This window comes from Dendrobates tinctorius, unplaced genomic scaffold (assembly GCF_039654945.1).
Source record: "Dendrobates tinctorius isolate UK_male_01 unplaced genomic scaffold, ASM3965494v1 ptg000107l, whole genome shotgun sequence".
Classification (NCBI taxonomy): Eukaryota; Metazoa; Chordata; class Amphibia; order Anura; family Dendrobatidae; genus Dendrobates; species Dendrobates tinctorius.
In genome coordinates, this window is record NW_027361775.1 from 23,832,192 (window position 1) to 23,849,143 (window position 16,952).

At 43.3% G+C, this 16,952-nt stretch overlaps 1 protein-coding gene across 1 annotated transcript in view; it reads right to left on the bottom strand.

Moving 5' to 3' along the window:
* Window positions 1-13,436, bottom strand: part of LOC141100654 (5-hydroxytryptamine receptor 3A-like) — a 40,384-nt gene extending 26,948 nt beyond the window's left edge. Inside the window, exons 1-2 of the mRNA XM_073589268.1 lie at window positions 13,372-13,436; window positions 5,968-6,137 (exon numbers count right to left, since the gene is read on the bottom strand). Coding sequence (XP_073445369.1) covers window positions 5,968-6,064 — 97 coding nt within the window. The 5' untranslated portion in view covers window positions 6,065-6,137; window positions 13,372-13,436. The remainder of the gene's footprint in view (window positions 1-5,967; window positions 6,138-13,371) is intronic.
* Between the last annotated feature and the right edge of the window lie 3,516 nt (window positions 13,437-16,952).

Genomic DNA, 16,952 nt, shown 5'->3' on the forward strand with positions numbered 1-16,952 from the left:
AGTGAATGTGTCTTCAGTTTCCAGCTGGCCGGCTGATGTAGGGATCAAGTCTGAAGCTTCCAGGTCCCTACTTTCAGACAATCAGGAGGAAGAAGTCTTTGTACCCTCTGTGTGGGAAGCTGTTGGGCACCAAGAAACTTGGCACTCGGTGATTCCAGATGGCACACCTACTTCATCGTACCAGAAGGATGCCCTGTCAGCTTGGACTGTGTGCGGTCCAGTACTCCTTATTCTGGTCATTCTGGCAGGCTTGAGGAAGAGGGGCCGTAAAGGGGGGGTACTGTAACAACCCTGCTGGCATCACTGCATGGCCTCCCATCCCCCGCACACCAACTTACTTTCTGCTTCAAGCCATGCTGTGAATTATGTCTGTTACCAGCCCTGAGCTCCATGTGCTATGCCTCTTGTTTTCCTGCTTGCTCTCCATGTTTCCTGACTGTGTGTATAGGGGGACGGCGCCTGAACTCTCTGGTTCTTATGCAGTCAGGGTGCACCTGGCTAATGGGTCCCTGACCAATTACCTAGAGCCCTGGACTATTTAACCATGCCACAGCCACTGAAACATGGCCTGTGCAATGTGTATACTCAGTTAGCATCTTGCTGCTGAGGAAGCCAGGCCCTGTTCTGTGTATCTCCTTCACTGTAAGAATACTATTTGTCTCGCTTTGTACCTTGTCCGCCTGCCAGGAGGCAGAATATCCTGGTCCTTGTGTCTCTGTCTGAACTCAGTCTTACCTCTGTCTATCTGTCTTCTTGTCTGTGGTTCCTTCTCTGCCGTGTCTTTCCTTGTGTCCTCCCTATCTGTGTGTCTGCACGGCTCCCTAGCCGCTCTGTCTGCACGGCTCCCTAGCCGCTCTGTCTGCACGGCTCCCTAGCCGCTCTGTCTGCACGGCTCCCTAGCCGCTCTGCCTGCACGGCTCCCTAGCCGCTCTGCCTGCACGGCTCCCTAGCCGCTCTGCCTGCACGGCTCCCTAGCCGCTCTGCCTGCACGGCTCCCTAGCCGCTCTGCCTGCTCGGCTCCCTAGCCGCTCTGCCTGCTCGGCTCCCTAGCCGCTCTGCCTGCTCGGCTCCTTAGCCGCTCTGCCTGCTCGGCTCCTTAGCCGCTCTGCCTGCTCGGCTCCTTAGCCGCTCTGCCTGCTCCGCACTCCTGCGGCTCTGCCTACTCCGCACTCCTGCGGCCCTGCCTACTCCGCACTCCTGCGGCCCTGCCTACTCCGCACTCCTGCGGCTCTGCCTACTCCGCACTCCTGCGGCTCTGCCTACTCCGCACTCCTGTGGCTCTGCCTACCTGCACCTCCTGTGTGAACAGGTCCAAACCTGTTCCTTCATATTCCACTCCTTCCTGCCTATATCCATACCTGCACCTCTTGTGTGAACAGGTCCAAACCTGTTCCTTCATACTCCACTCCTTCCTGCCTATATCCATACCTGCACCTCTTGTGTGAACAGGTCCTAACCTGTTCCTTCATATTCCACTCTTTCCTGCCTATATCCATACCTGCACCTCCTGTGTGAACAGGTCCAAACCTGTTCTCTCATATACCACACCCGCTTGCCCAGTGTCTCCAAGCCGTGCCCGCTTGCCCAGTGTCTCCAAGCCGTGCCCGCTTGCCCAGTGTCTCCAAGCTGTGCCCGCTTGCCCAGTGTCTCCAAGCCGTGCCCGCTTGCCCAGTGTCTCCAAGCCGTGCCCCCTTGCCCAGTGTCTCCAAGCCGTGCCCGCTTGCCCAGTGTCTCCAAGCCGTGTGTCTCCAAGCCGTGCCTGCCTGCCAGTGTACCAAGCCGTGCCCGCTTGCCCAGTGTCTCAGCCTGCCTGTTAGTCACACCTGTCCAGGTGACTTGTCCCCGAATGGGATCAGCAGCCACAGCCAGACACCACCCTGGAGTGGCACCCGACTGCTACCTGCCGCACAAGCCTGACCTCACTATCAGAGGCTCCAGTGAAGACTGAGGTAGCTGTCGTAGTCACGCCCCTTCCAGGGTAGTCTGGTTTGTGGCACAGTGGGGCCACAACCCCCCGGCTCGCGCCATTCAGCCAAGGCGCGAGCGTGACACTAGTAATGCATATGCATTTTTATCTGTGGATTTTCCTCATCTCATTCAAATCAATGGGAAAAATCCGCAAATAAAACGCATATTTAAAACAGAAAATGACATGTTACGGATATTAAAAAATGGACCACAGGTCAATTTATGCACCATAAGAAAAAGGAACAGGGGGCATGAGATGTCTATAAATCCCATCCACTTTGCTGGTGCATTTTTTGTGCAATGAAAATACACAGCAAATACTCATTGTGAGAAATGACATTTTACTGTACACCAAGATCAAAAGCACCTGAAAAAATACATTTTAAGTTTTAACATCTCATGAACATAGAAAATGCTTTAAAGGCAACCTGGCAGCAGGATTGTGTACAGTAACCTACAGATAGTGTCAGGTTGGCGCTTTTATATTGATTAAAATGATACCTGGGTTGATGAAATCTGTCTTGTGGTTGCTTAATCTGTATTTGTAGTTTTCAATTAATGAGATTCTCAAGCTCAGGGGCGGCCTGTGGGGGGTCTTAATGTGGTGCTTTGACTACATATTCATCCTTATAGCTTATGACAGGTCACTGATCCTTCACTGACCTGCCCCTGAATTTACATGTTGCATATCATATTGTGGAGTTACAAAAAAATATTTACATTCATCAAAATGGCACTGGTGGCGGCACCTGAGCTGTTGCATGATACATGCATTTATGCTTTAGTCTTATAAATTTTCTCCAGCAAAATGGCACCGTCGGCGGCGCTTTCGCAGCAGCATCTATCGGACCACTATCGATGCTACTGCGCAGGCGCTGCCGCCACTTTGATGAAGATAATTTTTTTTTCCAATGATAGTATAGGACTAAAGCATATATGCATATTAGGCATATATTATGCTACACTGCAGGTGTCTCTGGCGCCATTTTGATTAACCTCGTCACCCAGAAGTCTGTTTTCACCTTCCTAACCAGGCCAATTTTTACAATTCTGACCACTGTCAATTTATGAGGTCATAACTCTGCAACGCTTAAATGGATCCCAGTGATTTTGAGAATGTTTTCTCATGACATATTGTACTTTATGATAGTAGTAAAATTTCATTGATATGACTTGTGTCTATTTGCGAAAAAAAAAGAAATTTGGCAAAAATTGTGAAAATTTCGCAATTTTCAAATTTTTCATTTTTATACCCTTAAATCAGAGAGTCATATCGCACAAAATAGTTAATAAATAACATTTCCCACATGTCTACTTTACATCAGCACAATTTTTAAAACAATTGTTTTTGTTAGGAGGTTATAAGGGTTAAAAGTTGACCAGCGATTTCTCATTTTTACAACAAAATTTGCAAAACCATTTTTTTAGGGTCCACCTCACATTTGAAGTGACTTTGAGGGGCTTATATGACAGAAAATACCCCAAAATGACACCATTCTAAAACTGCACCCATCAAGGTGCTCAAAACCACATTCAAAAAGTTTATTAATCCTTCAGGTGCTTCACTGGAATTTTTGGAATGTTGAAGGAAAAAATAAACATTTACTTTACTATAGCAAAAATTTTCTTTTAGACCTAATTTTTTTTACTTTCACGAGGTTAACAGGAGAAAATGGACCATACATTTTGTTGGGCAATTTCTCCTGAGCATGCCGATACTCCATATGTGGGAAAATCTACTGTTTGGGCGCACGGCAGGGCTTGGAAGGGAAGGAGCGCCATTTGACTTTTTGAATGTAAAATATGCTGGAATAGTTAGCGGACGCCATGTCGCGTTTGAAGAGCCCCTGATGTGCCTAAACATTGGAAACCTCCACAAGTGACACCATTTTGGAAACTAGATCCTTAAGGGCTCATACTCATTTGCGAGAGACTCGCACGATTCTCATGCGAGCCTCTTGCATGAAAACCTGGCACTGCCGCTGGCACTCAGAGCGGAGCATGCAGCTGCTTAGAAATATATGTAGCCGCACGCTCCGGTCCGAGTGCCGGTAGCAGTGCCAGGTTTTCATGCGAGAGAATCATGTGAGTCTCTTGCAAATGAGTATGAGCCCTTAGGAAAATTATCTAGATGTGTATTGAGCACCTTGAACCTACAAGTGCTTCACAAAAGTTTATAACATAGAGACGTTAAAATAAAAAAAACAAATTTTTCACAGATAAATCTTTTTTTAGCTCCAAATTTTGCATTTTCATAAGGGTAACAAGATAAATTGCTCCATACAATTTGTTGTGCAATTGCTCCTGAGTATGCTAATACCCAGTATGTGGAGGAAAACAATTGTTTGCGTGCATAGCAGGGCTTGAAAGGAAAGGAGCGCCGTTTGACTTTTTGAATGTAAAATATGCTGGAATAATTAGCAGTTGCCATGTCGCGTTTGGAGAGCCCCTGATGTGCCTAAACAATGGAAACCCACAACAAGTGACACCATTTTGGAAACTAGACCCCTGAGGGATTATTTAGCAAAAAGTGGAACTAAAACTTAACTTTTAATAAATACATCATTATTAAAATTTCAAAAGAAACATAAATTTGTTAAAAAAGTAGAAGCTAGTGAAGCGCCACATAAGAAACATAACAATAATCCATCAGTAGTGGCAAAACAGGAAAGATAATATAAACTCTGGCAACCCTGAATGGACCAGGTTAATACGTTTTAATGAAGATGCCAACAAATCTCACATTTGGCTGAGTGCTAACACACGACAATTCATAGGCCAATAATTGGTTTAGCAATAAGTGATTAAGCAACCATCATTATGGAAGAATAAAGTTAGGAACAGTCTCACCCAATCCACCAATATAAGAGAAGGTGGTGTAGATTCATAAGATTTTTGAATGAAGGGGTTACGCTAATCCCAACGCCTTTCCTCTCATTGAGATTCTTCAGGAGAGTCAGAACCAGCTTATTGGGGTAATATCACTCCGGTGACTTTGACACCCGCTGATACGGCATCATGCCACAAAGCGGTGCAGCATTAGCATTAGGTAATTGCTTGCACCAGAAAAAATTTAGGGGCTTCAACTCAAAGTGATGAATACATATGCACATGTTAATTTTTAGTTATTTTACCGGCTTAGACGATTTAGTGCTGGTGCATCACGCACAAATCAGATTACAAAATATTTAAACACAGGTTATAATGTAACAAAATAGGTAAAAAGTCAAGGGGTCAATACTTTGGCAAGCCACTGTAAGCCTGAAAAGAAGCCACTAGTTTTGCCCAATAATTTAATATGATACACAGTGTAACCGCAGTGTATCCTTCAGGAGTGATAGAGTATATTTACCAGCCGAGATTTTTTTTCTCTTGTGTTAGAAAGGATGGCGCTTGCAATGGCAGAATCACCTGTTGGTTAAGGGTAGAGATAAACGCAGGACCCACAGCTGCCATATAAAGGGGGTTGTCTGTGGTGAGACAATAAGATTAATTGTCATACTGCTCTGACCATAACCAGTGGAAGTTGGATTCCGACAAATCCACGATCAGCTGCTTTAGCTCCAGGGTCTGAAGAATAGAAGCTGATCTGCCATTTTCAGTTGTAGCTGCAGCCTGCTACACATTGAATGGAGTTGTGTTTTTTCAGCACCATTTAGCGTTAACACCCAATATCCTCTGGAGCTAGCAACCAATGATTAGCGGTTGTGCCGGGCATCTGACCCCTCTCCCCATCCTACCCTCAATTTGATATTTATGACCTATCCTGTAGATAGACCATCAGTATGATATACACTGATAACCCTTTTAACACAGGGAAAGTAAATTTGGTGACCTATACTACGTTATTTAGCTTGATGTGTTCTTTCTTTTTGACATATTTTTTTAAACTGTGTGCTACATTTTCATTTATGCATGTATGTATTACTTGTGCCATTTCCCGCATTCATAGGTTTGAGCAGTAAGTCTTATTTGAATATATGATCCTGTAGTACAAACCTGTGTGCATGTATGAACCAAAGGTCAAAGAGCAGTTTTGAACATCAAATGGGAAGTTGAAGATGCCTAGGTTACATGAGCTGACCACTCGAAGCATTCTGTCATATCGCACACGTCCAGTGTGATTGACATATACAAAGGGAGTACGCTGTGATTTATCCTCATCTATGCTGCAGAAAAGATAAAGTACATATAATCATACCATAAAAGCAATACTTTTACTTACAATACATTTTTCCATTATTTTCGTCCTTCCCATTATTAGCGTCGCTACATTTTCTTTATCTACTGCCTTGTGAGAACATTTTCATCTCTATTTAAAACATTCTTATTTGTCAAATCCACACATAGTTTTTTCAGCTGCCTGATCTTTTTCCCAAGAATAGTACTTTACGAAACTGTAGACTGTATTCATCAAAAGGTGTTTTGTCATTTTAGCTTTCTGTGTAAGCGGGGAGGCTTGCAAGAACAAAGGGTTTTGCATAAAATATAGAAATGGCCTTTACTTCAGAATTTGGCTATATATAGAAAGAACAGCTAGTCACGGGAAAATAACATAACATTTCCCCTGGTGAAAGTCACTTCATGGTAAAACATAGAAATGCCCAAACTGCGAGTTATCAATAGTGGTTCCTCTAGTATCTCAATACAATACTTCACACTGGCTTCAGGGGCGATGGGGCTATAATTTCAGCAGCAGTTCCTCACAACCTGACCTTTACCTTGGAGCTTCATGGCTACTCTACAAAACTATGGCTATCAGCTCTCTAGACTATATGGTAGTTTCAGATCATAGTATGAATCTTTCTCAGACCCCAGGGGTCATTAAAGTCCTTTAATTTGCACTATTTTTCCAGTGCTGCTTCCATTTTTTCCATTTTGGTTGTGGACACTGCCCAATTTGTCAAGAAAACACCATATTTTAAAATAAGACACATGCCTGAAAAGGGCACAGTGCTAAAGAAATCAGGAAAACATTACAATTTGAGAACCCTCAGAGGTTGATACCTTTTTAATGGCTAACAGAAAAGATGGTAACAAATTGTAAGCTTTCAAAACTACTCAGGTCTCTTCATCAGGCATAGTATAACACAAAATCTGAAGTCTCATACTGTATTTATACATAACAGGACACAGGAATAATGCAGTAAATAAGACAAGTGACGGGAAGCAGAACTATCATTGTGGGAAGGGGATAAACCGTTGTGACAATAAATATTGGAGAATTTAATTTTAAAATGCAATAACGGGAGATCAAAAGATCGTATCTGCACCAAAATGGTATAATTAAAAATATCAGCTCAGCATGCAAAAAATAAGTCTTCACCCAAACTGAGATCCCGAAAAATGGAGACGCTACGGGAGTCGGAAATTTTTTTAACAAGCTTTGGAATTTTTTTTCACCACTTATAGTAATTAAAAAAAACCCTAGACATGTTTGGTGTCTATGAACTCATAAAGACCTGGAGAATTATAAAGGAAGGTCAGTTTTAGCATTTAATGAACATGGAAAAAAAAAGCAAAAAAGAACTGTGGGATTGCACTTTTTTTTGCAATTTCACTGCACTTGGAATTTTTTTCCCGTTTTCCAGTACAAGATATGTTAAAACCAATGGTGTCGTTCAAAAGTTCAACTTGTCCTGCAAGAAAAAAGCCCTCAAATGGCCATTTTCACCAAAAAATAAAAACGTTATGACTCTAAGAAGAAGGGGAGCAAAAAATGAAAATGCAAAACCAAAAATACCTCTGATCGTTAAGGGGTTAAAAGGGTTTGATACAAATAGAGAAAAAGGACCAGCACAATTTGGCAGTAATGTAGTTTCAGTGTTCTAGAGAAATCATTCTTGGTAATTCATGGTGCAACCTTATAGTTTTTAAAGTTATACATTTTTTGGTTGGCACCTGTTCACATTAGCTTGGATGTGCTGGTTCTTTTTCTCTATTTAGATCAAACCCTTTTTGAACATGTGCACTCCCATTCCTATCAGCCACAGGTGATTTTAAGTACCGTATATACTCGAGTATAAGCCGACCCGAGTATAAGCTGCAGCACCTAATTCTACCACGAAAACTGGGAAAGCTTATTGACTCGAGTATAAGCCGGTTATGCATTGTCCCCTGATCCACCCGTTGCTGTCCTGCTATGCGTGGCTACCCCTATCCACTCGTTGTATGTATGGCCCCCCAGTCCTGTAGTTTTATGCATGGCGCCCCCGGTTCCATGTTGTATGCATGGCTCACCCCCTCCTTACCTGGTAGGCAAGCTTAAAAAAAAACTAAAAAAAATCTTACTCACCCTCCTCCAGCGTGCCATTGCAGGAGCAGCACCTCGATCTGGCTTCCAGCAGCGTTTCCTGTGCTGAGCGTTCACTTGGCACCGCTCATTAAGGTAATAAATATGCACTCCACGCCTATGGGAGAGGAAAGCAGTGCAAATTCATTACCTCAATGAGCGGTGCCACGTGATCGCTCAAAACAGTAAGAGCTGCCAGCACCGGGAAGAATGGAGATGCAGCGACAGCGACGGCATGAGGAGGGTGAGTATGATGTCTTCTGGAAGTCGGCGGCTGCAGCTGTCACTGCTATAAGAGAAATGAATATTCATTTCTCTTTAGCAGTGGCACAGTTACAACCGCAGCCGCTGGCTCCTGCCGCTGCTCCACCGCTCCCCCTCCCCGGTCGGCCGGCTTTCTGGACCATGACTCGTGTATAAGCCGAGTGGGGCGTTTTCAGCACAAAAAAAGTGCTGAAAATCTCAACTTATACACGAGTATATACGGTAGCTAGCTGGTCCATTCCTATCCCATAAATTGTAGGGGTTTTTTGCCAAGGAGAGGTGACATGAGGACAGGGACCAAACTTTCAAGGACGCCTTGACGTGGCAAATGGGCTCACATATATTGGCCAATGTATGCACTAATTACTTTCATTTTTACTGTAGTTTTCATAGAAATTTTGCAGATGAATATTTCATATATATCGTATTTTTCAGATTATAAGGCGCTCCCCAAATTTTGAGGAGAAAAATAGGAAAAAAAACTTTTTTTATAATAAAATGGTGGTGCTTCCTATAATCCATGCGTCTTATTGCTTTCCGAGGGTGGTGGCTGCGGTGAAGCAGGGTCCCAGGGTTACAGCTGGAGGAGGCAAGAGTGGAGCGTTGCTGCAGGCCGCAGGCTGGGATGAGGGGTGCTCCAATGTGTGGCACGCCACTGCGGGTGTCCAGTGCTCCCGCTGCCCTGTGTCCGGTGCTGCCGCTGCCCTGTGTCCGATGCTGCCACTGCCCTGCCCTGCCCTGTGTCGGCGCTGAAATCTCATCTTGGTGCCGAGATCTCCATCTGCGCATGCACCTCCCCCGGCGGTCATTTTCCCGGAGTCCACTGCACAGGAGGAAACCATGGAACTGCCGGGGGCTCTGACCTTTCACAAAATGTTGGCAGAGTCCCCCACAGCACCGCTGGACACAGGGCATGGCAGCATCGGACAGCCGCAGAGGCACGCCGATAAGGTTTATACTCCTTATAAGACACACCCCCATTTTCCCCCCAAATTTTGGGGGAAAAAAGTGTGCCTTATAATCTGAAAAATACGGTACATTATTTAGAATTTTTTTCCCATTTTCTATGGCAGTCAGTGTTCTAGAGTAATCATTCTTGGTAATTAATGGTGCAACCTTTTCAGGTTATAAATATAATAGTATACCTACATAGGTGTCCATAAAGATAAACAATAAATAATAATTACCAGATAACAAAAGCAGCAAATAATCTAATTACCCATTTATTCTACATGCATATGTAATAGAAATTATGTAGAAGATCATAGGTAAGGTAAATGGACGACAGACATACATATCTCAATAGCCTACATATATCCGGAAAAGCAATATACTAGTAATGAACGTTAATACACAGTAGAATACAGTAATAATGCTCTCCTCAGCCAATAGAAAACACATACCACCGTCACGGATAATTTTAAACCCAAACATACACTATATTGTTAGTAAATTATGAATGAATTAGACACGATTTGAGTAGTAGATTACCTGCAGTCATAATGTGTGCAGAGCTGGGTGCTAAACAACCTCGCCGCGCGTTTTACCACCTACACACGTGGCTTTGTCAGGAGGTCCCAGGGGTAATCTTGAAGGTAGAGAGGCCCGAGTCTCTGACCTTACAATGCTCATGTTAATCCCTGATCTGCCCCGTCTCCCACCCCATGAAGCATGGGACAGAAATGATATTTACACAGGACAAAAATACAAAACAGGGATAACAGAAAACCTCTATTATACAAAAGTACTAACCAACAATAGGGAGGGGGATAGGGACAAGGAGGAATGAACTAAATGGGAACAGGGCCAAGGAGATAAACACACATACTAGAGCAAACCACACACAGAACACTACTACAACAACTCTACTCCAACCACTTAGCTTTAGCACACAGCACAGGATGAATCTTTCACTGGGAGGGACAAGAAGGTCTCACCAGTTTTTATAGGAAGAGGTAATGACCAGATCAGAAGCTGAAATGCAGCTGTATGTTTCTGACCAGCATAGAAAGGTTTGTTAACCTCTTCAGCACCAGAGGAAACTAAATCCATTTAATATGGGACACAAATCCCACCATCTCTAAAGAAGACCTACAATTTATTACCTGACGTGACTGTATAACTCGAGGTCTTTCAAGTGGATGTGACACCGTTGTCACAGTATTGAAAGGTAACTTCTCATCCAAGAGAGAAGAATCTTGGAATTCAAACTTATTATGACCTTTGACACATTGAGAGCAGGAATGAATGTGTCACATGGATTTATGTCTTTAAATGGTATGTTTCCAATGTCAGTATTGGCAGGGCTTTGGACGCAGCTCCGTCCAAAGCGCTGCCGGCTTTTGTATGCGCGGTGATTCCGCTTGTTTTCATTGAACCATGCAGAATCACCGCATCCTATACTTATACTGTGATATTTATCTTGCGGAGACTGATCGTCTCCGCAAGGTAAATAGACATGCTGCGGTCTAAAAAGAAGTGCCGCATGTCTGGTTACGCAGGAAAGCCAGAGGTGTTTCTGCAGGCATAGTGGAGATGAGATTTCATGAAATCCTATCCACTATTACTGTAACATCTGCCTGCTGGGGATTGGATGCTGCAGTTGTATGAATCGTCCAATCCACAGCGTTTACTGACCGTGGAAACATACCGTAATGTGCTCGACAGACTTTGTGGGGGCATCACTACCCTGGACCAAACATCTATCAGAGGACAAAACCTTTTTAACGCTTCTTATCTATGAACTCCTCCAACATTTACTGCCACAACTGCTTTCTCTCTGTCCCACATTGATAGGTCTGCTTCACATCACTATTGCTGTGTCCTGTTGTATATAAATATGTGACTCTTCAGATTTTGTGTTATACTATGCCTCATGAAAAAATCTGAGTAGTTTCAAAAGCGTGCTATTTCTTACCAACTTTTCAGTTGGCCATCAAAAGTTATCAACCACTGAGAACTCTAAATTCAGGGCAAGGACTCTGTTTAAACTTCATCCTTTGGTTTTTGTTTTACCGTTATGCCAGAAAGGCTCTGTTTATTTTTCCTGAGCCCTGCTGAAGTTTATGCTGTTCATAATAAACTAGCAGGTGAACTACTACCAGTACGGTTCCTGATACTTGACAGGCTTTTTTTGATCTGAAGGATTATTCTTTGTTTGACAAGGACATCATGTATGTTTCTTCTTGGACTTTGTTAGGGTTTTTTTTCTGGTCAAATTGTTGAAAAATATTGAGGATATATACACACCCCTCAACCCATTAGTATCTATATTGTATATATTTATATACGTTCATTCCACATTATCTGATCACCTATTGCGGAGGCCTGATCAGCCAGAGTAGTGGTCGAGCTACATAGAGGCAGTTGATAGGGGCGCCATACCTTTTCAACTTAAGGTGCCAATATCCGCTGTCAGAAAGGGAATTGTGAAGGGCAAAATTAGCCCCTATCTCCCCTCATTTCTGCTCTTTTTTATTTCACTGGTTTTCTGTGCAGATGTGTGTGCATTTATGTATTGGGTTTTTAAACTAACTAAAAGAGAGATTTTTTTAAATTTTTTTGTTTTGTTATGGTTTACATGTACAAGGGCCCCATAGGTTTATTGCTTTGGTTGGTGACTAAGGGGGCTGTGTGGGGCTCATATTATATGTAGGGGGTTATGTTATGTGTCATATTGTATACAGGTGGATATTGGCATACTTAATACTGCTCAATATGAAGTCATACAATTATTACAATTTTTTTTACTTTATATTAATATTGAACAGAATTAATTTCAACCTGTTAGTTCGGCCTCCACAATAGTCACGGTCTGTCATGTGACCTCTCTGGAAAATGAATCTCCCACCCCTGCTTTATTTTGTATAGCGCTATGTTATGTATATTGTCGTACATAAAGGGAAACATTTGTGCAATGCATTATGCGGGCTACTAATTCCGAAGTTTTCTGTGTACGAATGTGCCCCAGAGTACCTGTGTATTACTCACATGATCCATCACATGATCAATCAGGGGATCACGTAACATGTCACCTGATACATCAGGTCCCTGGGATGGGGGTGGCCCATGTCTTCTAAACTGCCCGGGGTCCTGGCTACTCTTACTCTACCCCTGACTAGGGCACTCCTAGTTTGAGATATTGGTTAGGTGACCACAGTCCCTAGTCACCGCTTGACAATTTTTATATATATATATATATATATATATATGTGTGTGTGTTTATATAAAGTCATGGTCAAAAGTGTTAGCACCCATGAAATTATTCCAGAAAATGAAGTATTTCTCCCAGAAAATGATTGCAATTACTATATTTTGTTATACACGTGTTTCATTTGTGTGTATTGGATTAACACCAAAAAACAGAGAAAAAAGGCAAACATAATTTCACACACAACTCCAAAAATGGCCTGACGAAGAAAGAGCGAAACTTGCATTGGGGCGGCGGGGACATCACGTAAACAAGTGGTCAGTACATGTATTTTATAAGGGGAAAAGTGTATCCCATAGTTTTTAAGAATAGTAGGGCCACCTGTTTATCTACCATTGGGCACATGGTACCACTGGTAAAACTGCTATGTAAGTCCTTTCTTTGAGACAGCAGCCTCTCTACTAGTTCAATTTCGTGTATTTTAATTTTGTTCAAAATACCAAATGTTTTTATTGGGTTAAATATACCCCTTGGGTATTTTGCCCTTCTTTCTAGTGCTATTTATCCAAGTTTATTCCCTGCTACCTTCTAAATTTAATATCAATGGGAATCAATGGGTATCCTGCTATAGTAGCTGGTATTAGTCGCAGAATATACACATGCAAGTACAATGAAATACATGACTAACAACACATACAACTCATAGACAATTATGTCAGGTGTCCAGATGTCCTCTACTGGCAGTGAAATTTTCTCAACTGATCCACATTTTGCTGGGGTCCAAGTCAAAAACTCATGCTGCCAAAACTGGACAAAATGAGAAAAAAAATATTAAAAATTAAAACAGTAAAATGTTTGTTTTTTATTTCTCTTTTTTAGTTTAGAATTCACAAAATGATATGCATGTATGGGAGCAAAAAGATGATCTGATTTTTGTTTTCCTTAAATTAGCCCTATGCGTGCTGATGTGCTGTGTCTGTTATTACAACTTTGCCAGGTTCCTATTTTTTTTTTTTTCATTACGTTCTGCAAAATGTTCAACAGTTCTAAAAAAAAAATGCAGGCTGTGTTATAGAGTTGCAACAAAAATTTGGCATTCGGTCATACCCTATGTGATTTTTCATTAGTAAAACACAATAATATGGAAGTGTTTAAAACCATATATGCCTGTAGCGCCGGCATACCTGCACGCTTCTCTCCTCCCCCAGCAGGCATGCCATGCAGATCCTCAGGCACTGTGCCCCTTTTGAAGGGGCTGCGCATGCGGTCATATAATGTCCTCAGTCAATGGCTGGGAGATACTTATTATTTAAGGCACTTCCCCCTGAATGAAGGTGCGTGAGCAATGTGTAGTGTTAGTCCTTGCATACTTGCTAATTGTCAGGTCCCCAATACCTGCCAGTCAATCTGCCTGTCCAGTGTCTGTGTGCACGTACTTGCCAGTGCTTATCTGTATACCAGCCGAACCAGTCTGCACCTGCCAGTGTTTATCTGTATACCAGCCAAACCAGTCCGCATCTGCCAGTGCTTATCTGTATACCAGCCTGAAATAACTGGCACATGCCAGTGCTTATCTGTATACCAGCCGAACCAGTCCACACCTGCCATTGGATATCTGTATATCAGCCGAATCAGTCTGCACCTGCCAGTGCTTATCTGTATACTAGCCATACCTGTCAGCATCCGTGGTTCATGTGTTCCAGCTGTGCCAGCCTGTATCAGCTGTACTCTTCTGGTGAGCTGTTCCAGCTCCCTGTCCCCTGCAGGTCAGCTGTCGCTCATCTGAGGTCAGCTGCCGCTCGTCCGAAGTCTGTCTTGGACTAGCATCTTGTCAAAGACACCGCACTGTACTTGCTCATAGAGCCAGTGCGCGTGTCCTGAGTACAGAAGCAGTGCTAAAAGTTACCTGGGGAGCAGGGCAGCAGAGGTGACCAGGCGTGCTTCAGGCTAATAGTGTCAGGGTCCAGTCAGTGCTGGAAAGTAAAGATGTATAGGACCTGCGGACACTGAAACTGAATAGTCTGCACGGGACCTATGGTCATGTGACTGCAAGGGGGCGGGGCTTAGCGTCCTGTATTCAGATAGGACAGGACACCATACAACAACTCAGAGTCAGGCAAAACAGAGGTCACAGCAGTACGGGCAAACGAGGCACAGGAGCGACAAACAGACGGGTAGTCAGACAGAGCCAAAGGTCATACACAAGAGGGCGATGTGGTACCAAAGGGAAGAGCAGAGAGGAGTTGGGTCATAAGCAGAGAGTCATACACGAGAGGTAGCGCAGTACAAGAGGGTCAGGCAGAACTCGTAACAGGGACAGAACCAGATCACAACCGAACAAGCAAGCAAGATATCAGGCACAAGGCACACGTATACAAGAGGTCACTTAACTCAGCCGAGGGCAGGAGTATAACTGACACCGGACCCAGGTCCAGTGAGCACTAAGTAGCCTCCTGCTGCCAGAGAGAGGCAGCACAATTAACCCATAGTCTAACCAGGACGGGTCAAAGCGAAATCCCGTCCTGGATCATGACACATCTGGTGTTCATCGGAAACAAAGCCTAACCCCACCATCAGGGGCTCTAATGAAAAGTCAGGTGCTTACCTAGTCAGGTTCCACACTTTTGAAGATAAAGTATGTATCTATATATATTTTTTAGATTAAAACCAAATATGTGGTCCTCCAAACATACTAAAGTGGGTTTACCTCCCGTGTGCAATTCCTTAAGTGGGAGCTTCCAATTACTACTGTGTTTTGAAAACAGGACCACCTGATTACTACAAATTTCATGAAACATGTAATAACTAATATATCTAAATTAAAATGGGTATGGCAACTTACCAGCCGTAGCCAAAGGAAAGTGGTTAGGATCTGAGTCTTTTCATTCTAAAGTGAAGAAATAGAGAAATAGAAGTTTGAAAAAGAAGAAACAAGAGGTGGTTGTATAGCACAAAAAATACCTTCTATTATACCCACATAAGGTGTGGTCCCGTCCCATGGACGTCGCTGGTCTTGATCCCGTGGCTCCTCTGTTGTCACATTTGCCATTCTCCTGCTTGCTTCTTGTGGATGTCATGTTCTACATCATCCACACAGTGTCCCTAAATCACACTTCTATGCAGGTGTGCTTTGCTCTACCCTACTGAGTGCAGAGCAAAGTATTTAGTATGAACAATGCAGTACTTTGATCTGTCCTTTGTAGGCTAAATTGAAGTACGCCTGTGCAGGAGCACAAATGTGGGACACTGTGTGGATGATGTAGGATGCATCTGTCATGGGGTTGACAGTGTGGAGCGAGTAGACCGCAGTGTCTGATTGCTCCTACTCCGGCACTGAGAACAAGCAGTTTTCCTTCATTTTAATGGTGTTTATTTCTTCTGGCAGAACAGGTTAATCGGCCATGTTGGAAATCCCTGTGCTCACAGCTGAGCTCAGTTAGCCACTCCTTTCCCCTTTATAATCTGGACTCTTGTTACAAATCCTTGTCAGAGCAATCATTTGCTGCATGTCTAATGGTGGGAGAAGAGTACATATGAGAAGGAGAACTGGAGGCGTTATCTGTGACTGTTGCTTGGTTTGTATATGTGGTATTTCCCTATCCTTCTCTATTTTGGTTTATTCTCCTACCTCCATGCCCCGGTGCATTGCTCTGTTATAGGGTGCCCCCTAGTGGTTAGGGACAGAGAAGGAGCCCTTGGTCCCAGGTTACCTGTTGTGACAGTATCTTCCACATGAAGAAGGACAGGAGGATATTGCTTGAGACAAAAGAGGCGGTGCCAAGACCAAGATCAAGACCAGTGAAACTCATCGGACTGGACCACACCGTATAGGGGTATAATAAATGCTAATTTTTGTGCTATGCAGAGGGGATAGGGGACTTACATCCAGGTTACTGCTGTAAAAGGGGCCTTAAAGTTGGTGACCGTACTATATATTGCCAAAACCTTGTGACAGGTTCCCTTTAAGCAATACACCTGTACTTTGAGAGACGAACCCATCTTTCTTGAACCTAGGACTGCAAAATTAACTCTGAAGTCTATCTTGTGTTTAAATTGAGACCCTTCTCCTGGCAAAAAAAGCTTATATTTCCAGCAGACATTTCAACCAGCTACACATTCACTTTGGTTACTTCAAAGAAAATGAAGCATTACATGTAGGCCATTCAGATGAATGACTCTCTATGTAAATGTGGCGCCCCCAGGAGTATGGTCGCCACAATGGCATTGCCTTCCTTCTAGGGAGTGTGATGTCATGCTTGGAAGCAATAAAGGGTCTCT